This window comes from Anser anser (genome assembly GCF_964211835.1).
Source record: "Anser anser genome assembly, chromosome: 19".
NCBI classification, from domain to species: Eukaryota; Metazoa; Chordata; class Aves; order Anseriformes; family Anatidae; genus Anser; species Anser anser.
The window spans coordinates 6,082,068-6,106,657 of NC_139740.1; the positions used below are offsets into that span (position 1 = coordinate 6,082,068).

The window sequence follows — 24,590 nt, forward strand, 5'->3', positions numbered from 1 at the left end:
CAAAAGCAACAATTAGGACCGTACAGTGAACCAGAAGAAAGGTATGAGAGTGATCATTAAAGAAAAGACACAGGGTGAGCCGTGTGTGTTCTGAAAGAAAAAAAGAAAAAAAGCATTAAAATTTTCATTTTAATACACCATTTTGTTTCTTTGTCAGTAGCCATTTACTTTTTATTCCAATCCCATATAGTTCAATGAGGATTAAAGCAACGGGGTTCCATATGAAGTTACACCTTAATTCTATAGCATGTTATTCAAAAAAATCTGCCATTTCCCATCAGAGAGTTACTATCATGATAAAAACTTGACGTTCTTTAGTCCCAATATGCTGCTAAAGATAAAAATGCAATACAGATACGAGCAGGTTTATTTCTCTTTTTCCTCTCAAGTAAAAGGAGAATTGAATAGTAGACTCTAGAAAATGCTAGAAATCTAGAATTGCCTCACAGAAAATGCTTTTTAGCAACAGCCTTGTGTTTGGGAATTTCCCTTAAGAGAATTAGAGTATCCGCTGATTATTTTTAACAAAGGTTTATAAATATATTATATATGAGTATCAATACCAAGCCTTGTCCGGTCACAGCTGCACTGGAAAACAAGTATCTGCATCCACATACCCTCATTTGCCTGTAGAAGGATTTGACTAAGTATAATTACTAAGTATTTGAAATGTTGACTCCTCTGATAAAGTAAACCTTTTAGGCCCACTATTTTTCAAGTGTATCTTTGTTTATTTAAGGAAGACTGATACCATTTACTACTCAGCGATACATGCTTAGAAGTCAATTTAGAGCCCAAGTAATTTTCGTAGGGTCAGGTAATTTTAGAGTCAAAATTTTGAAATGTCGAATTGTTAAACTACTGGACTACAAATGGTACCGTTACAACAGCATCTATTGCTAGAAAAAAATACTTCCTAATAAATACAGTATTGTAACTACCATAAAATAAAAGATTCAGTACTCATCTATGAGCAGCCACCATTTATCACAGCACAAGTCCTACCTTGACAAATACTTATGATTAACAATGCCTGTGAATCATCAATACATCAATCTTGAAAGGGACTTAAGTACACTCTTTGCTTACTCTTAAATCAAAGTGACAAGTTCACTGTTGCTCTTTCGTTAAGCAACTTGTGATATATTATTCTGCGTAGAGCTGTCGAGCGACTGCAATGCAGTGTTTTAAGTTCAAATCTCTCAGCACTGCCACACTGCACAGAGCATGAGGACAGAATTTGCATAAAACTGCAATGCAACCTAGAAATGCAAACAGGTGAGCTTTGCTCTTACTTCTGCTTCCACACCCAAAACAAGATTTAACAGAAACTAAACTAAATCCCAGACTAGAAAAGGTCCACTCCGAGAATCAAGCAGCTTTTAAAAATTAACGTGTCCATTAATGTTTCCAGCAATGATTTAATGGATAACCTGACTGACTTCAGATAGAAGATGTTTTAGGCAAAAAGGCCTACAAGTCATAGACCTTGGTATAACACATCTCTGTGCCACATTTTGTTGAGGAAGCCCCAGACAAGATGCTGTCACACAGCGTAAGCCCAGACTAAGCACTGGAAACAAATGACAGTTTTCTTTTCTTCTCTTTCTTTAGTTTTAAATCATATTGGGGGAAATAGAGAAAATAGGATTTTCATTCGTCTTCTGTTTTACTACCCTAGAACCTTACCATAAGGTGTTATAACACAGGTACTATTATAAGCAACAAAAATAAGGTTGGGAAACTGAGCAGAGGGAAAACTTCACTTTCATGCTTGTAGGTCCATCAAAACTCTAGAAGTCAATTTTTTCTACAGATAAGGAGAGCCTCCAAAAACTTGAAGAAGAATTCTCTTTGCAGTTCTAGCAACACATACCGTGGCAGTTTAACAAATACTGTATGTATGCAAGGCTCCCCAGAGGGCTTCCTCCTGGTATCTGAAAATCCAGAAATACAGTTTGACTATTTCTCTCTCTCTAGAGATGGCACATCCTTGGTAAGTAAATAATGCCAGGAAAAAAAAAAAAAAAGCCTTTGGGGTGTGGGGGGGATTTATCTTGAATTTCTTTACAGTATCAAATTTATCAAACACATCTTTATTCCTTAGAAAAGACTTGTCACAAGATGATCCCATTGTCCCACTGAACAAGGGCTGAATTTCACTAGCAAACTGTGCCTAGATATACTTGAGCAGATATAATCACTAAATAATTAAGCATCAATGTATTGCTACCTTAATCAAAACATAGGCACCACAAGTGGATTAGGGAAACATTAAAATACCATTTCAATTCATTTTAACCTAATGAGAACAAAAAAGTAAGCAGAAGGATGGCCAAAATATGACTACTAGGATTGCAAGCACTACATGTGGATAAAACAAACAAACAAACAAAAAAACAACACAGCAAAGCAATTCCCATTCAAGAACAATGATACAGCAAAGATGGATGCATATTTTGGCACTTCTCAGTTCTGAGAGAAACTGCAATAAAAATCTTTAAAAATGTTGACTGGCTTGTTTTGAAAAATGCTATATCAACTGAAGAAAAAAATGGAATTAGCTGGTTCTACAGGAACACTAAAACAGACGCCAAAGGCAATTTTGCAAAGCTGCTGCAAATTTCCTTCAGCGCGAGGTGATTACTCCAGCTACTTCAGACAGCTGTGAGCACGGTGTCACCTCTCTGCAGGCTGAACAAAAAGCAGGACCCACAAGCGGTGCCTTGCATTTGTGTTGTCTGACATGGTTTTCAATTCAGGGCCTTCATTTTCCACGTGGTAGGGGCAACACCAGTTGGCCCCTAGCTTATTCGGGTCAGTCTCCAAGACAGAGGAGATGCTGCCAGGAGTCTGTAACAACAGGAACTGAGGAAATGCAATGAAGAACAGCACTATTACTGGGAGCAGCTCAGGACCTCCCCGTTATCATGCAGCAGTGATTTGGACTTGCACCTCTTTGTGCTCCTGTGTCGGGGACTCACAGCATTGCCGCTGCAGAAGCAACAGCATGACTGCAAGTCAAGAGCAAAGACAGGTCGTGCAAAGGAAGGATACAAAAGTGGGCAGTTAGAAGACAGGAGGAAAAGGGAAAACAAGGTGAGGTACACAGCAGAGCTACGTAAAAACAAATACTTCAACACGGGAACCCTACTGAGGTCAGGGTCATCTCTTTAAGCTTGCATCCTAACACTGGCAGAGTATTTACTGGTGAACTGGGGACTCTGGGAAATGCTGTGTAACGATCGCTCCTGACAAATGTTTCTGTGCTTGAAAAAGGGGGAGAGGAGATAAGAGAAACTTCAGAACCAGCATTACGTTTCCTTTCAGAACCAGCATTACATTATACTTAAGAGTCGTAAGAACAAAAGAAACACCACCAAAAATTTCAGGTTTCCCTTTATTCTTTACCCTGGAGTCTTCAAAAACAATGCAGTTGTTTTCGGCTGTGGCTTCCTGCAGTCCCAGCAGAGCCCGCCTGCAGTCATGGAGGAGCAGCGCAGGCAAAACACCCGTAGCATCTAGCCCACTGTAACTGAAGTACCTTACAAAAGACCTTCTTAATCCCCAGCTGGTAGGCTCTGTGGTTGCATTATCTTACGCACACAACCTTTCATCTTCAGTCTAAACAAAATCCTAACTTAAATTTTGTTTTTCTCCAATTTAAAATGTTTGCATTTGTACTCCTCCAGAGCTTTGCTTGATATACAACACAGCAATGATGTTCAAAGCTTTGTAGCCAGCTCCTGCATTTTGTACCTGTTAAGCTATTCACCATTATAACCACCTCATAGGTATTTAGTGTGGGCAGTGTTGGACTGCGAAGCTCTCTATTGTTTCAAATTTTCAGATTTAAAATCACGTTCAAAACATACCTAAGATGTATTCCACCAAAAAACACAAGCGAAAAAAACTTGAGAAAAAAAATCCAGGAGAAAATCCAAAACGAAAAGAAGAGCAGAAATAAATTTGTGTTTGAAATTATTAATAAGGTTTTGTTGTTGTTTTGTTTCTGAAATTTAAAAGTAGGAGTTGGGAGATACACCACAGAGAAGACCTGAAGTGCTACTTAACTTTGAAAGTCACCATTTGTTTCATAGTTCTGCATTAAAAGTTTGCCATTAAATACAGAGGGTAAGTAGTGTCCACTCTCAAGCCGAATACTAAAACAATATCCACCTGTTTAGTTCTGTGAACGCTCAAAAAATACAGTCACCTTTACCCGTAGCCTAGAGGTATTAATAAGCACCTGTTACGCTCCACCCTGCCTTACCTAACAACATAACTGCAGGTTGCAACACAGCGCTTTGCTCAAGCCTCGTGAAAATGAAGAAAACTTCTGGCTTCAAAGCCCTGCAAAGAACCGATTTTCTCTAACACGAGAGACGAGCTGCACAGACACTTGGCTTTCTGAACAGAGATTCTAATCAATCAGATGGTTAGCATCGCTTAGTTGCAGATGATAACCACTGAACAACTAGTAAAGAAACCGAAGGAAGACATTGGATACTGAAAGGTCCCATATAACTAAAACTATTTCCTTAAAAAAGTACCTTTAAAAAAATATCCCATACGCTTACCTAGACTATAACCGTTGCCATCAGGACTCCTACATTACTCCAGATCGTCATGTTTTTTATTTATTGCAATGTTTATCATATAAAACATACAAATACAGCAATTAAACAAACAAACAAAAACCTGTTCCTTAGCCTGAGGTCTTGTCTACAAAAGAAAATTGCAAAAGTCCAAGTCAACTCTACTTCACTTAGAACAGACTTGTGCACTGAATCTCGAGTTCAGAACGAACTGTTTGAATTCAGTTTGAAACTAAGATTATGCCAGTCTTAAAACAGAGTTTAATGTTACCTTTTTTTAGGTAAGTCTTACATTTTGCTGTGGATTGTTTATGCTGAGAAACCTTCTCAAATCATAATAAATTTATTGCAAAGTCTTCTATTTTAGAATGATAAAATACAAGAAAATGTACTTCAGAGTAATGGAGGTCTACTCTTACTGAAAAGTAAGACATTGTGTACAGGTAGAAGTCTAAAAAAAAACTAGTTATTCATGAATTATGAGGCTTCAACAAAACTATAAGCATCAATAAAAAGAATTACTGAATAATAGTTTTATTCAGATTTTTCTTCAACAAAAGTGATTGCAGAAGAATCCTTCAGTAGGTTCATCTTCTTTGTGAGCCTCAGGCATAAAAAAAAGCGTAAACAGCCGTATCTACAGCACGTCAGCTTCCCATGTTTTAAACAGCATGCCTATCACTATCATTCATATGCAAAAAAAAAAAAAAAAAAAGGAAAAAGAAGAAGAACCCTTTGTTTTTATTGAAAAAAAACTGAAATCAGATTTGGGACCACAGGCTTTTACATGGCACTCTAAGCTCTTTTAGAAAGAGAGGCAGGTCCTAATCGTAACTTCATTAAGGCTGTTATACTAATATTTAATGTATCAACACAGATGCAAACATAGATAATTTTAGGTTAGGTCGACTATCAGAAATAAATATTTGTTTAAAGCTCAGCCAAACATCTACCATTTGTTCTCCTGTTTTCTATACAGGCTGTCTCCTTCAGACTTTACTTTCAGAAGACTATTTCAGCCAGAGGATAGGTTCTCCAGCAAGGATCAGAAAAAGCATGTGCTGCTTTGTTGGAAAATTCTCAAGTGTTTCTGTGAAAAGCTCTAATATTGCAGCCTGTAGGGCAAGCGCCTAAAAACTGTCAACAGGTGGCCTCTCGTCTCTCGTTCCTGCACCCAAGTTTGACCTAGTTAGGAGCTTGCCAGAGAAGGGACGAGTATCACAGCTCGTGCACACTCAGAAGATAGGTTTGAATTTAACAGCTGAAGCAGCTTAAGCTGCCTTAAGTTTCTCACAATTCTGAACGCTGACCCATGTCTATAGGGCTACATATGTATATATATATGTATGTCTGCAGACCAAACAAGCATTTTCTAACCCATGACTGTGAAGGACTGTGTCTGTCTGGTTGCAATCTCAGTTCAGTCTCTCCCTACGTAACGAATTAAGAGAGTCTTTAATTATATGATCACATGATATTTTTTTTCCATGGACCTATCTCAGTCAGCACACAGGAAAGACCTGCTCCGGCAATGAATCACAGCTGGGCACCAAAGGAGATTGTTGTCTGCCTCGCTGCTGAGGGTGGAAAATAAGTACTGCAGAGACTGGCTTTCAGGCAGGGAGAAGGGATTGCTGGTTGGGCTGGACGTTGCCCTAAAGAACTACATTCTAACTACATCTCCGCCAAAGACTTACTGTTTGATACCGCTCACATTACTTAAATACAGTATTTAAAGAAATGGACGCTGGCTCTCATTTCCCAGGTATCTGCTTCAATAAACTAATTGCAGGTTGCAGAAGTGCTACAACGCTGAAATTGGAGCAAGTTTTTGAGCGTGGCAAGGGGCCAATGCGGAAGCAGACAGATCTGGATTCTGGCCAGTTTATCTCAACATCATTATGTAATGCAGCCAGAAAATCTCCAAATCTGTAAGCACCCCCCTGCCTGGTTACACTGCCAGAACTACAGCTGACCTAAGATAGTATTGATCTACCTTCCCTTCAACGCTGAAACACCGAGTGCTAAACGTTTCAGGGATTAACCTACCCACTCATGCCCAAGGCCATATGAGAGTTTAACAGAGACCTTCATACAGGTTACAGCTAACAGCTCTTCCTTTACCTTAAGCAGTCCCAAACTGCAGTTTAAGGACACGAAGAAGCAGGCTTGTGAAGGAATCCTACCAAGTGAGTGAATGACTTGCTCTGAAGGAGGATAAAAATTTTGCAAATTCATAACGCTGCATGGCAGAAAAGAAAAATCACCGGAGAAACCCCAACCTTTAGGCTAAGGTTGTGCAATACTGAGATCAACCCTACAGTGAAAAAGCTAGAAGCAATTCATTGTCATTTATTCCCTGCTTAGCATTTATACCATTTCTCAGTTGCACTGGGGGAGGAGGGACTTTTCCTGCTACGGCTTCAGCTATGGTATTTATTCTCTCTGGCAGAAAAAAACAAATCTGCACTATTTTTAATGACTCCGTGCTAATTTGAAAACTGAAAATTTGAAAATGACATTCACGTTAAAGTTTTTAAATATTATTTTCAATATCAATATCACGGATCATTTTTAAAGTTCACCTGGGTGTTAGAAAAAAAAATTCCTCTGTAACCAGCCTTTCAGGTTTGGGTGTTCTCTATTTTCTAAGCGTCCACCTAAGACAGGTAGATCTTTTTTCATTTCTTCCTGTATCTATGATGAAAAGTACCTGAATGCTTGCCAAAAGCCTCACAATTAACTACCACTACAGAATAGACTAGCGCATTTCAGAAGCCTAATTTCCCGATGTATCCTCCTCCAAAAAACAAGGCAGCTGCAAATCAATACCAAATATCTTATTCTGGAATACGAAAACACAGAAGGTAATCCTTAAAGCCAGAATACTTCCACAAGTTTAAGAAGTTATTTAATACATTGCTATAAGACTATTTAAATCCTCGTTCTAGAACACTCTTGAAATCAGTACTGTTTTTATTTTGCTGTTAGTTTTTTACATTTAATAGGTGGCACAATGACACTGGACAAGAAAAATGTTCCTTCTTCACTGTACGTAGTTTTTCAGACTTTTTTTTTTTTTTTTTTAAGTATGCCAACTTCAGTAATGTAATTATCAGGAAGCACCATTCTCCTTACCATCAAATAAAATGTACGGGAATCTCCTGTCTCATCAATACCAGCTAACTCACAGGCATTTTGTTGTACCAGAAACACCAGCACAGATAACCTGGTACTACCAGAGCATGTACCTGCTCTAACCCAATTTATATGGTATTTGCAACAGAAACCGAGGGAATTTCAGAACTGCAGAGAGAAGTTATGTATATAGAGATATTCCTTCAAAGCCGTAACATCTGCCATTGAGATAAGCTGCATCTATCTGAAATCTTCTGACAGCACGAGAGACCTCATTTCATACCAACTGCTCGCCAACAATATACGTGACAATGGGACGTTTTTAAAACAGAGTTGAAACGTCAACTGAAATAACCAGTGTTTCCTATTTAAACAAGGTGCCTACCATTCAGCACAAATAATACACAAAATATTTCCCTGATCCAGGGTCTTTTGGGATACTGGCAGCATTGTCTGACCTCTTTGTCTGAAAAGGTAAAAATCATTCTGATTTCCACACTGAATAACAAGGCATCCTAACCTACCAAGTCCCTTCTCAAACTACCTCACTAACAGTACTTTTGACCCTGGACTTTAATACCTATTACTTTTTTCTTACACTTTTTTTTCCTCCCTTTACTCTGATGGTCATTTATAAACAGAATAAATAAATGATATTTCTTCATAAGCTGTTTTTTTCCCTACACTTCCTATTTATTTTGAGAGTGACAAATCTAATTTAAGATTTGGATCACTCACACTGACCCACCACTGTTAGGCTCTGAATTATCCACTGTTTATGCATCTCATCAGCATTATTAGCTTCTGTTTAAATGCTGCTTTCACTGCTGCCACAGTTTAAAAAAAAAAAAAAAAAGTGGGGTGCGGGGAGAGGGATTCTTTCTGTCTTTTCACTGTGAATAGGTCAGGGTATAAGAACAGATCAAAAATAACATCTTCCTGGCTGGAATCCTTCCAATATATGCACCAATCCATTGCAAGTTTAACCACGCAGTTCTTCCAATCTTCCTGCCCTGGCTTCCTCCTCTTGCTTTCCAGAGATGGAAACGTTTCCAACCTTACTTTAAACGTACCCGTTTTTATGGCAAAAATACCATAACCACATAATGCACAAAAAGAAAAAATAAAAAAAGTTATCTTCGAATATGAAACATTAACAGTTCTACCACTGATTTCATTAAAAAAAAAAAAAAAAAAAAAACTTTTAATTGGCTTTAAACAGAGGAAGTTTAGACCCCTTGCCATTTAACAGATACAGCTGTGATTATTCAGTGGTCACCTAGCTGTTGAGAGTTTAACATGAGAACACTTTTAGTCTCACCACTGACATATTAAGAACGCCTAGGAAGTTTCATGTTCCTATATATGACACACCTTATTAGCTAGAAAGTTTATACTATGCTGTCATCAAGAGAAATTTTAATAACGTCCTTTCACAAGCAAACCAGAAATTCAAGTAAACTAGGATTCTCTTGTTTGTTTAGTATTTATCCCCACCCAATTAAATAAATAAAAAAAACTATAAATAATACTCTGAAGCCTACAAAACCACAAATACAGCACAAAACAAAAGATGTGAAATCATACTGAAACCACACTAAAATATGTTTTTTGCCATTACACATACCCTGTACACATTTCATTTAAGAGTGCTGCAATTCCAAATGTAGAAATTCACACAGATACATCATCAGACCTTAGAATTTTCAATAACTTTTTGCCATTTTGCTCAAAAGAATGTTTTCCTTACTTGCACATGCAGCTGGATGACCCATATTAAAACAGCTGAGATTTTACAGCTAAATGATAACACATAACTTCAAACTCAAAAACTTAACAGATAAACTGCAGTTCAAGAATTTTGGCTTTTTTTTTTTTAAAGAATAAAGTAGCAGATTTCACTTGCTGTTCTATATTCCTCACTTTTAAAATTAAAGCAGTAGACAAAATATATTAATCATATACATCCTTATAAAATTTCACATGTTCCAAAGAATAACTGAAAGCTAAAAACCTTTCAAGTCTAGGAATATTGATTGCATGTCTCATTGTTTTCTTCATGAGACTGGCATCACTGCAGCACACTGCTGCTGATGTCTCAAAGAAAATGTGTGGGACCAATTTAATGTATTCTGGAACTGCCCGTGGTGCAACCCAGATTCTACTACTGGATTCCTTGAGAAAAACTTGACTTCAGATAGGTGAGAGAATTGTCTCAGAATCTCTGGCGTAAGTCTTAAATCAAAGCAAAACCACTCTGCATGAAAAACGCTTTAAGAATAATAAATTTAAAAAGGAATTATAACCAAAGCATCTAGTAGAAACTCAAGAAAGGCATATTTTACATCTCTGTTAAAAGGGCTGATAATGAAAAGAATGACTATTAAAAAACACTTCTTATAAACAGTTCATAGTTTTGCCTACAGTCTCAGTTTCTGATGTTACCTACTTCCCCCGAGATGTTTCACTGCCCAAGGGGGAGGATGGGAACCAGAAGGAAGATCATCCTAGTTCCAGGCCAAGCACTAACAATACAGGCCACAATAAATATCTGAAAATACGATCTGCTGTTGCTATTAACTGCTGAGCTTTCATTCTTTTCCCATACAAATAATTTGCTCTAGTAATCACGAACAAGTGGCTCACAAACATCAGCAAGGTAATCTGCCCAGACATATCTCCCAAGTCAGGGACTGGAATCATTATGAAAAACAAAGGCACATTTCAAAGCTGTTATTTGAAAAGCATTAGGACTAATAACTATTCATATGGGATAGAAGAAAATAGTTATGAGAATATTGTACAAGAATCACGAACTGTTTTGGGGCCCAGCATGAGTTACACTAATTACAGCGCAAATACATCTGCCCCCTTCTGGGATTTAGGAACAACCTAGTTCAAACATGCTGATACAGACAGCAAAATATGTCAATAACTTCAGTTCAAGTAATCAAAGAAAAAGGGCTTTCTTGATCATTTAGCTCAAAGCCATTCATTTAGACGCATAACAAAGGTGATAAACATAGAAGTGAGTACTGCCAGGCACACAGTTCTACGGCACTTCTTTTATAAGGCGAGATAAGCTTCACTAGTTACACGTCTATCAGTGCTCAACTAAATGGCTTTATTCTCATTAATCTTTGATCATTCTTCTGTCTTGGAATAACGAGTACATACATTTATAAAGCATCTCTAGAGAGATACAGAAATCTTGCTGATGACTGACAGTCAATGGACACAGAAGTCATTAGAACAAGCCCAGAGGAGGGCCACGAAGATGATCAAGGGGCTGGAGCCCCTCTCCTGTGCAGCCAGGGTGAGGGAGTTGGGGGTGTTCAGCCTGGAGAATACAAAGCTTTGGGGAGAAACTAGAGCATCCTTCCACTGGCCTTTCCAGGCCTAAAGGGGGCCTACAAGAAAGCTGGAAAGGGACTCTATCAGGGAGCATAGTGATATAGGACAAGGAGTAATGGCTTTAAACTAAAAGAGGGTAGGTTTAGATTAGATATAAAGGGGAAATTCTTTACTCTGAGGTCAGTGAGGCACTGGCCCAGGCTGCCTAGAGCAGCTGTGCCTGCCCCATCCCTGGAAGTGTTCAAGGCCAGGCTGGATGGGGCTTTGGGCAGCCTGGCCTGGTGGGAGGTGTCCCTGCCCATGGCAGGGGGTTGGAATTAGATGAGCTTTAAGGTCCCTTCCAACCCAACCCAACCCATTCTATGATTCTATGACATCCTCTGAAAGCCAGTACCAGTTCTGGCTGATATAAGGCAATGTCAAAACAGCAGAACAATTCAGTAATCGGGGCTGTTCTTTGCTTTAGAGCAGAAACCAAGAATTATCTGATCAACAGAGGGGTTGATAACTGACCAGAGCAACACCAGACACTCTTTCATACGTCTAGGGAATTCTCAAGTACTGAAAACAAAAATTAGGTAATCAGCTTATCAAGAACGGGTTAAGTTAATCCCAATTGCATGTATGGTTTCTGCTATTGACACTGTTTTCTGCTTAATGCCAAAGTTCAGAAAAAAAATTATATAAAAACATAAAGAAACAAGTTTGCAACATTTATAGAATGGGCAGTTTCACGCTAAGTAATTAAGCATATGAAATTCAACTACTGCAATGCAACACTTCCTTGATAATGCCCAGGAGACTGTATTTTAAATAAAATTTAGATTAAATAAGTATGTACTAAACTACACAGAGAAGCTATAAAACTACAGCTTCAGACCTTCAGAGATATAAAAACAATCACAATTGGAAAACAAACAAACAAAACCAACAACTTAGGAAAAAAATATCAATAAACATGTTATGTCCATCCTGGTACTCAACTCAATTAATCTGAGTGTTGTGCTCAAGTAAACTAAGGAGGGTGTTGCTAACAGGCAACTGGGTTCAGTTTACCAAATATGTACGATGCAAGTATAATGAGTTAACAAAAGTAAGTGATGAAACCACATCACTGTAATCAAGATTTATTACTTCCAGAAGCATACACAACAGGGAGCTGCTCCTTTTCTGGTGTCCATCAGCAACAGATTTGGATTTTTAATATCATCCAAGCACCAAGAAAAGTACCATTTAAATTATCTGTTTGTTTTTTCCAGTTTTACTTTGTTCACAACAGATTTCAGCTGACCTGCCTAATAACAGCAACTTCCAGAGAACAGCTGGATTTAAAGCAGGCTCCATATTGTCCTGGGACCAAGGCAGCAACCAGACATCCCATCTCCCCTTCACATACCAGATCAGGGAAGGGTGATAGGGACAGAGGGGAAAAATCAAAGTTCAAGTATCAATTGCCTCTTAACCCAATTCAGTCACCTATATATTACAGGAGTCCTTCAGGTGCCAAAATCTGCAATTTTCTTTCAAAACAAAATATCTGATTCTATTCACAGAAACCAACCTCCACCCCATCACATGCAAAAAATAAAAAATCATAAAAAAAATTGATGGTACTTTCCTCAAGCTACAGATCCACATTTGCAGAAGAAAAATGACAGACGTGTAGTTTGATATGGCACACAAACATACTGACATGAAAGAACGGCTATTCACTAGCGAATGACGACTACTTAATAACATCTTCAATGAAGAAAGCAAAGGACTTCTCCCCTCGGGTATTCTCAGAGAAGTTTCCAAATGCAGACACTAAAACGTCTTTCTGTGCAATTAACATTTTCTGATATTCTACTTTTCTTCAAAACTAAACAGAAGAACGATGCACTACAAATACTTTTGTTCCATCTAAAGCCAAAGGATTTACAAACAACCAGACAGTAATATGACATCTCTTTACACTGCTAAGCTGTGTCATAGGAAAGCAAATATTAAAACAAAAAGGAAACAAACAAAAAAACACCCCAAGACTCATCTTTCTACCTTAAAATTAGCAATTGCTTGTATTCGTAACATTTTTCCATCAAGTTACATTGGCATTGCAACAGAAAGGATGGTAATCTGCACACCTAGACAGGAAAGTAGATGTCCATACGTCATTTGATCAAGATAAAGGCCACATCATTAAAATGATTTTTAAGGCATTGCTTTACAGACAAGTTTTGAAACAACTATATCAAGTACAGAGTTCATGATACCTACGTATTTAAACATTTCAAAAATTTAATGTCTCTAAACCATCAGAAACAGTAGTCGAAAAACACTTAGGTTTCATATTCAGTAATAGGAATGGTACCAAAAGCTTCTCCTTTTCAAGGACCAGCACGTGGGACATTTCATTAACCAGCTTTGCACTGTCACTAGGTAACTGGCAAATACACTAATAAGTTTGTCATTTGTAAACTCTCAGTAAAATGCAACTACGAGCAAGTACCAGCCCTAATCAGTGGATGATCGTCACACTTCCTCCTTTCACCATGCAGTTTTACTGCTCCTGAGCAAATGTATGGACATGATAATCAATTTCTCACCGAGGTGACTCCCTTCCACTTACAGGATCTGTACATTTGACTGCTGATTATAGGCAAGCTTTGGCAGGTTCCTGTGGCAAGCTTGGAGTTAGTTCAGTCCCGCCTTCAGAGAGGAGACTCATGAAGGACACAAAGATTTAAATAAAAATGGAGAGGGGGAGGAAAAAAAAAAAGAGCAAGAATATTAAAGCTACAAAGGCATTTAATGAAAATTGTCTGTTTCTACTAAGAATGTGTAATTACTATTTTTAAGCTTTGCTACCCCCTGTGTACGGTCGATTCTGCTGCTCACAAGTAATTTCTACTGAAGGTAAATGTATTAAAAGCTCAGTATATTGCCTAGCCATTTTTGACCCCACTTTGTAGATTAGTGCTCAGAGGAACAGACACAAAAGTTTAGAGTAAAACTTGGTTGTTGGAGGGCACAAAAGCGACAAAAGCTCTCTTCGATAGCTTAGATGCTGAGGTAATGCTGAATGAAAGCAGTGGACGCAAACAAATGAATCGTAGCTTCAGGCTGGAGTAATATCAGGTGCATCTCTACACCCTGAGGGCTCAACTCCTACACTTCTTAAGTCCCTCCCCCTGAAACAACCTCCTGCAGTTTCACTTAGCGATCGGGCAGCGAACAGGTACTTCTCTCTCAGCAGTGACAGCTACAGGTTAGCAACAGGGATCGCCTGGAAGCTTTCAGACATCTCTCTCTCTGGTAAGTGCCTTTATTTAGACATTTTTTTCAAATAAAATGTGTTTATATTAACAATTAGAAAGGCAGTCAGAGGCATGCGTTTTTCAGCTGTCTCAGAAGCCTAAGTTCCTCCTAACAGGTGCATTTACTGCACTGGTTTAAGCTTTCAGCAGAAAGTTCCAACAGAAGAGGCAAAGATTTTAGTCTGTGAGACAAAGTGACTCTGAGAAGTTTTTACAATAACTTACACTTGTTGGTGAAAAGTGTTTTAAGCACCTTTTCCCATGGGGAGAGTTAATGTATTATACTGAAGAATGACAAAAAGCTGTACTGCTTGAAATTGCTACGTTTAGTCTGCCAACTCTCCTTTATATAGTAGGACTGCGTTAATCTGAAAAGCTTGTATGGCAATGACATACTCAGTTTCGGTTTTGATTTATTAGTTTTCCAGCTTGTGGGAATTGACTAAATTTGCTAAAAGAAAATTGGATTAAGTTATCCTTTCTCTAACTAATTAAAGTATATTAAGATGTGGAGTTATTAATTTAATATTTATGGAGACTTCTTTCTTCTTATCCCCACCACCTGAGCAAGTTAGCTATCTCTGCCGCTGCACTTCCTCTCGCGCACTCGCACACACACAGGAGCACGCAGTCCTCCGGTCCGGACCTTCAGCACACACTTCCTTCCCAGTCCTCGCCAACCCACTCCTCTCGCCCATGTTTCCTCCTAATTAACGAGCAGTTGTGTTAAAATTTATCTTTCAGTTTAAAGGAACTGGAAGTTTAGAAGGGAGTGGTTGTTAATCACTGGAAAATCTCAGCTAGAATAAAACTCACAAATCTTGTTCTTGCAACACTCTAGGTAGGTGACAATGGCATGTCCTTGAGTTATGCAATAATGCCACATCACAATATTTTAATTATAGCATGTCCTTCAAAATGTTCCACCCCAGTGAGTGCTCCTGGTCAGAGAGATCAACATCACCAAAGGATACTGCAGTAATAATGGAGTGTGCATGACAAACTGTTACGTAGTTTGCTAAAGCAGTGTCCTAAAAAGAAACATAATTACCAGCCCTGCTTGTAATAAAAGACATTTTGAAATTTCCCCTTTGATCAACTGGACATCTTAAACAATTTAGACTACTTAAAAACCTAAAAAAAAAAGAAATCATATATATGTATGTACATACATATGTGTGTGTATGCATGTGTATGAATACACAGGTGTATATTTGTATGTATATACTTATACACAAAAACATTTTTGTTTATGTATTTACACATACATGCACTCAATGCTAAATAATATTCTTGCTTTCTGGACTTGCTAGCATTTTTAAAAGCAAGGAGGTAGCAACAACACACTTTACAAACTGGACAAAAACTTGCTGTTCTCAATCTCGGGCTGGAAAGGGCTACAGACTGGGACGCTGTAAGGAGGAATGCTGTCGACACAGAACAAACAACTAATACAACCTCAAGTTTAACCCATATTATCTGAACAACCTATTTTCAGTAAGAACATAAATAAATACCACTACACTTCAAACCTAAAAAGAGAAATTCATGATAATATGTAAATACCCACACCTCTAAAATCAGGTATTCAGGAAGCAAATTCTCAATTTAAAAGAAAAATAAAGTTGCATGAAAATTATCATCCTACTCCTGAAAGATTTTTCCCATTTTTAAAAGGATATTACAAGTTATAGTATTCGAGTTTAAGGGAAAAGCAGCTAGTTATTTTGATTTTTCTTGCTAATACTAAACTTTAATTTCAGTAGCAGAAGACATACACTGTACAACTATAAGCAACTGGCATTACTTATAATAGAGGCAGTCTTAATTGGTTGCAGCTATTTTAAACCATTATTGTTTTTTCCAGTTTTATGTGTGCGATCAAAGAGTTTTAATTTTTTTTAATTATGAAACATGTACCTCTGCCAGACACTGCTGTGTTTTACTTAGAAACGGGAAGAGAAATTGTCTTCCTTGGTTTGGTTTAGAAATGTTTTACTACTGGCATTTTTAAGCCATATGAAAAAAAGGGATTAACCAGTAAAAGAGACGAACAGAATATTTGTCTGGCTGACACTAGCCTAAGTTTCCTAAAGGGTAAACACCCTTTAAAAGAAGCTACTCGTTCGACACCTCGCAAGTAAGCAGCACGCAGTGGGAGCACCACTGTCTGCAAGCTGAGCATGCCATCAAAAGAAATAATGAATTAAAAAAAAAAAGTGTTTGTAATTCTGTCCTGCTATACACATTGCAAAAAAGCTGCCAATGCTCTAACTTTCTAACATTAGAACTGCAACAATGCATTTTATCTTGTTAAGAAATGATAGTTAATACTCTGTTGAACAGGAATAACTTGAATCAAAATTAAATACCAAGTACAAAGTCGGGGGGGGGGAACAGGACACACAAGAATTTACACTATTAAGTGAAGGAAAGCTAGAAGAACAAGAAAATCTAATTAACATCTCTTTATTATAAATACTGCACCTGAATGCAAATTCAGACTGTATCATAAATGGCTAAACTAAGAATGCAATGGAGTTTTGACAACAATATCTTTTTTTTAAGAACAATTAGTACAAGTACTTCCAAGAAGATATGAGGAATAACAGGTACAAACTGACTTGATCAAGTCCGTCACAAACTGTCCAAGTTAGTTATACATCATTAGTCAAAAATAAATACAACAAATTCACTTAAGGAAAAAAAAAAAAAAGACCAGCTAAGCCTCCTTAGCTCCAATATTTTTATATATTTTTTAAATTATTTTTTAAGTAAAAGTGCTATTCTTAATCTTGCACAAGAATGCTAGTTATCACTATTTAAAATAGTTTTTATATACTATGTTTGTTTTTTTAATTTACTGAGCTCCATTTTAATCAGATTCCAATGACAAGACTTTAACATGCTGCTGTATATTTCTAGTGATTTTCGTTTACATTGTAACATTATTAGTCTCCAACTCAAAAAAAAGCTGTATTAAAAATTCAGGAAAAGCTATTAATATTCCTATTTCTTTAGACTGTCACATTTAATTATTTGTTAACTTTAAGAAAGTTTGTTTTTCCTATTTACAGAGCAGGTACGCTTTTTTTTTTTTTAGAATGTCTTCACAATTATTATTTTAACAAATTAATATATCTTTCACATCAGAAAAAAAAAAAAAAGTATTACAATTTGCTAGAATTACTATACCTGGTAAAACAAGCAGCAGTTCTGTAGCTTTGCCTTCAGTTTTCATAATGTGTTGCATGCTATTTTCTAGTAAATAATCTCTTATTTAAGAAATGTAAAAACATCTCTACTTTAACTAAAATCTCACAGCACATAATCACCAACTATTCTTTTCATAAACTTGATATTTTAATAGTACTATTTCAAAGTTCTATGTAGAAAGCCGTTTAAAAAAAATAATTTAAAAAACCAAGCTATACTAGTCACTCCTACAATTAGTATTCCTGCAGTTTCGGGTAACACAATAGATACAGTACGTGGTTTTGCAACAGTCATCATTTTGATAATGATGCTTATAGTTCATGATGAAATCATCAGTTTTTAGATCTCTGCCATAACACATCCTATAAAATCATGAGAACTTGACTCTGAGAGTTTCTCACGCCTTCAGAATCAGTGAACATAATGGAACAAGCTGATACAAGCCCTCCTGACTTATCTACTGAGCAAATCATTAGGCTGTATAAAGTATCCACAACCTTACTTTTTCTGAAGAAAGGCAGATAGATCATGCCCCTGTAAATCAATTGCTGTCTGCCACTTTTTACGTGAATTGATATGCTTGTGTGTCTGTGTTAACCACATGCAATACGTAAGGTGCTGCACAGCAGAAGAATGTGAAATGTGTTTATCAAGCAGAATATTCTATTAGTCAGATATTGCAGGACTCATTTCTCTTAATTGAATTAGGAAGAGGAAGAAAATTGGTGTGGTTTTATCCTTCGAGAGATTGGCCACTTTTGAGGTATCCACTGAGATTAAGCTGTTAGGAAATGCCATGCCAGTTAAAAGAGGGGGAGTTGGTCAGTGTCTGAAAGAGCCAAGTCAGCTACCCAAGTGCAACCAATCCACTCCACCCTCGTTTCACCAAGCAGGAAATTCCCTCCTCTCTTTCCCCAACCGGCCTGACAGGCTTGCCCCATATCCAGCTGCTGCCAGGACCTGCCTCTTCTCATTTTACCCACCTCCACTTCTCTCTCAACAGCTCCACCTAGATTTCTCCTTTCATCTTCTGAATGAATGTTCCTTCAGTTTTCAAAGAAAACTCCTTCAAGCCCAAAGCAGCTGCAAGTGACTAGCACTGCTGAAAATTAAGACACTTCTACAAGTATGTCTAGGTGCTGAAGGACGTTAAATTTTAATATATGTCTATTTTAAGGCTGGCATCTAGCATTTTTGTTTTGTTTTAAAAAAAAAACACAAACACAAAACACATTATATATAATATTAAGGGGAACAGAGTTAAAAGGATGTCTTAGTTTGTGTTTAGTTCCAGTACACCTAATTTTAACCTTTGTGTTACAGTTCCTGTGCTACCAATTACGAAAGTTGCTTTCCGGCACCCCCTCTTCCCTGAGACACCACGGGAGTTGGCTTCCTCTTTTCACCTGGGAAGAAGGATTCCAGAAACCTGAAAAACTGGAAACATCAAGAGGCTAAAACTGAGGAAAGCTAACCACAAGAAAGTTTTTATAAAGAACCATTACATTTAATCGTTTAAAGCAGCAAAAAAAATGAGTCTCCTCAAAGAACGTAAACCAAAGAAGCCTCATTACATCCCAAGACCACCAGGAAAGCCATTTAAGTATAAGTGCTTTCAGTGCCCCTTTACTTGCAATGAGAAATCCCATCTTTTTAACCACATGAAGTATGGCCTCTGCAAAAACTCCATTACTTTAGTATCAGAGCAGGATCGCGTTATCAAGTGTCCAAAGGCTAGCTCCTTGGAGCCCAAACAGATCAATCAGCTCGACACTGCAGTCAAAGCAACTTCTTCTAAGTCTGTCACCAATGGACTGTCAAATCTCGATTCAAAGCCTCAATACCCTTTTCCAAAAGAAGATGCCAAGGAAAACGTTGAATTACAAAACCAGGCAACAACCACAGCAATTCAAGGACAAAAAACTGCAATTCAGAAGGAATTAACCCCTGCCAGTACTACAACAGAAAACGCCATCAGCATGCAGCCTCTTTTGGACAGCATTGTACGGCCCTCAGCTTTTGTTCCTGTAGGAGAACACAGAGATAGCAAAGGCCCAGAAACTAGTGAAGTACCTGAAATTATATCGCTCCCTAACAAAAGTTCACCTTTTCACACTAAATCTGCATTTCATGCACCAAGTCACCCCTGGAAAGCAGGCTCTCCTTTCCTCCCAGAATTTCCACATAAAGTTCCTCCCACAAAAGGCTTTGGTTCCATCTCACCTTACATGCAGCCGATGATTCCAGAGTACTCGCCCCATTTTTATGAACATAGGCTGGCCATCTACACACCTTACTTGCTTCCAGGTAATTCAGAGTGTGAAAGCTCTGCTCTGTCCGTCTACGGCACACAAGACCAGAGACACTTTCTTCCCCATCCTGGGCCACTTCCAAAACCCATAAATCCATCAGCATATGAACACTATCGATTATTCCAACAATATCATTCCGCTCCTCCTATACCGTATGGATTTTGTAGGCCAACCGATCCTCCGTTTTACCGATTTTCACACGTAGCTGGTATTAACAGGGATCAAAGCTCTCATCTAATGGAAGAAACTACCTTGTTGTATCCAGCTTCTTTAAGTCCATCCCAACAATACCCTCTAGGTTCGCATAAAAAACAAGCGGACTATGAAAAAGAAATGACATTACTGCATGCCAAAAGTCATTCCAAAGATGACCAAAATGAACGCGAGAATGCTAAAATGAGCCCTCTGGCAGGAAGCGCAGCAACAGGCTCCCCAGGTAGACCTAGCCCAACCAACTTCACCCAGACAAGCCACGCATGTGAAGGCTTATTTGACCTCTCCAATAAGTCAACTTCCACATCGCTTGGCAAGTATGATCAACCAGAAGAAAACTTCACAGCTTTCAGACCTGTGAGAAAAAGCACTGATCAACCAACTCAACTTCAAAGTGTGCCAACACAGCAAGATCGTGCAGATTCACCTGCCAGGTAAAATAGTAACATCACTTTGCGAGTTCTTGTCAGACTTCTTAGGGGCACACAAAGACAGCACGTATACATTTCACGCAATGCCCTTAAAGTACATTTATATTTATAGTACTGAGATAATTGTTCTATTTGATATATCTGCAAAGCAGATACACACAACTGTAAAGCTCCCAGTTGGATAGAGAGTAGAGCACTCCTTCACCTGAAGTGCATCGGGTATCTGTAACATCACTATGTATGTATCTGTGTATTTCGGGAAAACACCTGTATTAGAGTGATACCTACAGTGAAAGGGACATGGGGGAGGGAAAGGAAGAAAAACAAAGTGGTCAGACTAATAACCTTTTTTTTTTTTTCCTCTTTCTCTGTCCACTTCCTCAGCCCCAATTTAAAAGATTAACTGATAGCGAATTCTCTTTTGTACTCTTTTCTTGCAGCATTAATGTCACTGATGAAGATTCATACACACCTAACGAATGCCCTAACAATGAAGGTTCACTGTCCAACACCGAAGAAGACACAGGAATAGCTCCCCTTAATCTTTCAAAAAAGGCTGACACAAATGCAGGACCTGCTCATGAACATGCATACAAAACCACATCCAAAACAGAAAGTCAGAACTTTCTAGAACTGCAAGATATGCCTCTGAACCTCTCAGTAAAAGATTCCTGCAACACAGGAAGCCTGAAAACATCATCCCACAGTCCATCTCGTGATAATGGTGCTGCTACTTCTCCGAACCCTGACAATGAAAACTCTGGCGCAGATGTGTGTAACCCCAAGAACCCTACTAACAGCGTCTGCAACAAATCTTTCCTCGCTCACCGTAACGAAGCTCAAGACTTACGAATAATCGATAGTTGTGATGAACAGAAACAAACAGCAGCCGTAGCGCTCTGTCAGCTGGCTGCATACAGCCCTAGCAAAGTTAGAATGGACAACGAAGGGCAGAGTCCTCAGGACTGTAATACTTCGTGTACAGAACCTGCACTTAATTCTTCTGATACTCAGGATACTCAGTGCAATCAAAAAGTAAAAGGACAAAAAAGGACAAATCAAAAAGAATCTGCAAAATCACAGCAAGGCACTAAAAGAGTAAGGCCAAATGACTGTAGCCGAGTCTTTACTTTAAGGAAGAGAACAAGAGTATCTTAATGTTTCCCTTTCCAGTGAGTTTCTAGTCACAGAAGTTAGTGACCAGCTACATCAGAAAACGTCTATAAACCATCTCTTATTGGATTTGGTCCGTGACAAGATACATTCAATCTCTCCTGTGTAAATAATGTTCATATTTTTATATTAAAGTTTTTAAGTAATTGAGCTTTCCCTTGTAGAAGCTCAGACTTCGATGAGTGAATTTTTGCATTCATTACTAAAGCCAAAGTACATTAGACAAAGCTCTAAGGTTTTTTGCAATTGTATTAATGTAAAATAATTTTTACAACTTCTTTTCCTACAAGATGTTTAAGCTCCAGAAACAATACTGTTCAATAACATACTGTCAGTATTTTTCAGGCTTAATTTCATTTAATTTTTTTTGGTCTTTTTTCTTTGGAAAACTTATTTCACTGTGCAGTAGTTTAAATAAGCTTAAGATTAAACCCGGCTATTTAGAATTTACTGTAAAAACTGTTCTGTGCACTTCGCCTTTATGCCATAATGCAAAACAGACCAAATTTAGTTACTTAGAGGCAGATGCCAGTTTAAACAGACTGATCCAAACCTTGTAAAAACAAACTTCTCTTCTGTTGGCTAAGAACAAGACTTACATTAAATCAAAGAAAGTCTGCACCAATTTAACAAATGCGGTTTATGTTTATCTTTAACTGAACCACTATGAAAACAATACTGAAAATATGAAAGTCAACAGTTTAGGTGCCTAATCCTCTGAGGTTAAGACAGACACTGGGCAACCTTCAAACTCCAAGTCTAGAAGGATATTTATATAATTTATTTCACCTGAGAAAACTCTCCCGGTGAAGGTTTTATTTCAGAAAAAATGTGTCACCAGTTATGTGTTTCAGTGTGCTTATAAATAGATCCTAAAACTGTTTACTGCTTCTACAACTGTGTATATAAACTTGTAATTTTTCAAATAAATCTGTAACCTATACTTAAAATATATGGAAAGTCATTAATGAACACAAAAGCATTCACTACACTATCCGTAACACACATTAAAAAATAAATCAGCAGAGAACTTGCTAGCTAACTTTTCAATTTACAAGTAGAATGAGGTATTGAGTACCAAACAACTCTGAAAAAGGAACTTTCTTAAGTGAAGGAAGTTCATTATGCCGAGTAATTCATCTGCACTTTAGCCCCATATGACAGGCCTTTCCACAAAGCTGCTGTCCAGCATATCCAAGGCTTCTACAAAAAGTATAACTGAAATGAGGCTGTTCATTGTATAAACACCTGGCCTGAGCTTGAACAGTGTGCACTATCAGTCTTAAGTAAAACAGACCCAGACTAAGCATTATTGACTTAAAAATATGGTATACATTTCTCATGGAGTCATTATTCAGATAAGAGAGATCCTCGCACGCCTAAGCATTATTAGTAGTAGACATTTATAAAGAAGCAGAGATGTGTTCAATGCAACGTCCCCAGAACTTACTGTGTAATTTTTGTGCTCTGGTGTTCTGAGACAAACTTTTTAGAATGCTCTGGCTAAACTTAACATTAAACAGTCTATTACAGACATTAAGTTTCTGAGTTAAGAAACAGAAAAAGAGTAACAACACAGATCTCTAATATTTCATAGAGAAAGCTTTTCAGATCATCAGAAGACAAAAATACCAACGTGAACTTTGAACAAAGGGAATATGGTGACAAAGTCCAGTTAAATCATGATGGCGAGGCAGTAAGAATTAAGTTATACATCAGTACTTGATGAGACAAGGAGAAAGGGATTCTTTCTAGGCCAAGCTTAAGGCTTCAAAATTAAGGACAAATGCTACCAAATCCACAATTCCCAACAATGAAATCACAGAGTCTACCGTCCCTGCTTTTTTTTTCCCCCTTCCAATTACATGAAGCTATTTGTCTCACTAATCTCTTGAAGCTGAAATTTTCATAGGTCCTCTTATCCATAATTTTCAAAACTCTCATCTCTTCCTCCTTTTTAATTGGAATTCCTTTAAGTCAACACGGAAGAAAAGCCTTCTGGTCATTTTCCATACAATTAAAGGATTTATTCTTCACCATCTCTAGGAAAATGCTCACAAATTAGCTCTAGTGGTGAAATACACCACATCTCCATGCTTCAAATGAGCCAAAACTACACTGAAGAGAAACTTTAGATCAGCTACCTTCATTAACTGAATTTCTGTCATTCCTAACGGACACCCCTCTCACTCAGTGTTCATAAACAAATTACTGTAGGGCTTCACTTCCTTTAGAACAACAAAATCTGTCCTCACACTTACCTACCTATTCTCTTGCTGCAACTTATACCCATTAGCTGTAGTCTTGTTCTTATCACTGAAAACAGTTGTCAAAAGGAAAGGCTGTCTTTCAAGAGGAAGAGAATAAACTTTCAGCTTAGTCTCCTCTCATCCAAATAACCTTAGATCTTACAAGCTTTCGCTGTCAGTCTTATTTTCTGTTCTCAAAACTCCAGTTGCTTTAGGCTAGCTTCCTCTAAACAATGTTTTAAGTGTGATGTCCCTAATTGAATACCATATGAGTCATAATTTTCATATCAAGTAAGACAGAAGGATTACTGCACTGTGTTTTTGACTTTTTTTTTTTTTACCACCTTGTTCTACTGAGACAAATAAAGTTGTTGACTGATGTGGGTGACCCACATGAACTGTTAAATTCTTTCACATGACACTACTGCCCAGGATTCACTTCTTGTATCTTCAGTTGCGTAGTTACTTATTCCTGACTAGGACTAGTACTTTGCACTTGTCCTCATTTCTTAGATCATTTGGTGAAGGACAATCTGAACCTAAGTCTGTCTGTCAAAGTACAGCACAGTTCCTCTTAACATCGCTGTGTTAGCTTCTCTTCTGACTTCCA

The 24,590-nt window shown here is 37.8% G+C and overlaps 2 protein-coding genes across 2 annotated transcripts in view; one reads left to right on the plus strand and one right to left on the minus strand.

Moving 5' to 3' along the window:
* TBCD (tubulin folding cofactor D) overlaps nt 1–24,590 on the minus strand; it is a 126,963-nt gene that overhangs the window by 72,397 nt on the left and 29,976 nt on the right. The gene's annotated exons all lie outside the window — the stretch shown is intronic.
* ZNF750 (zinc finger protein 750) lies at nt 6–22,681 on the plus strand. The gene is made up of 3 exons (XM_083805759.1): nt 6–14,384; nt 18,926–20,561; nt 20,999–22,681. The coding sequence occupies exons 2-3, from the start codon at nt 19,135–19,137 to the stop codon at nt 21,714–21,716; spliced, it is 2,145 nt and encodes a 714-aa protein (XP_083661885.1). The 5' UTR covers nt 6–14,384; nt 18,926–19,134; the 3' UTR covers nt 21,717–22,681.

Excerpts from the sequence above, each read along its gene's own strand:
- ZNF750 (XM_083805759.1), top strand. The coding sequence starts at position 19,135 with ATGAGTCTCCTCAAAGAACGTAAACCAAAGAAGCCTCATTACATCCCA. Across the intron at positions 20,562-20,998 it reads CGTGCAGATTCACCTGCCAG|CATTAATGTCACTGATGAAG; the intron begins GTAAAATAGTAA and ends CTTTTCTTGCAG.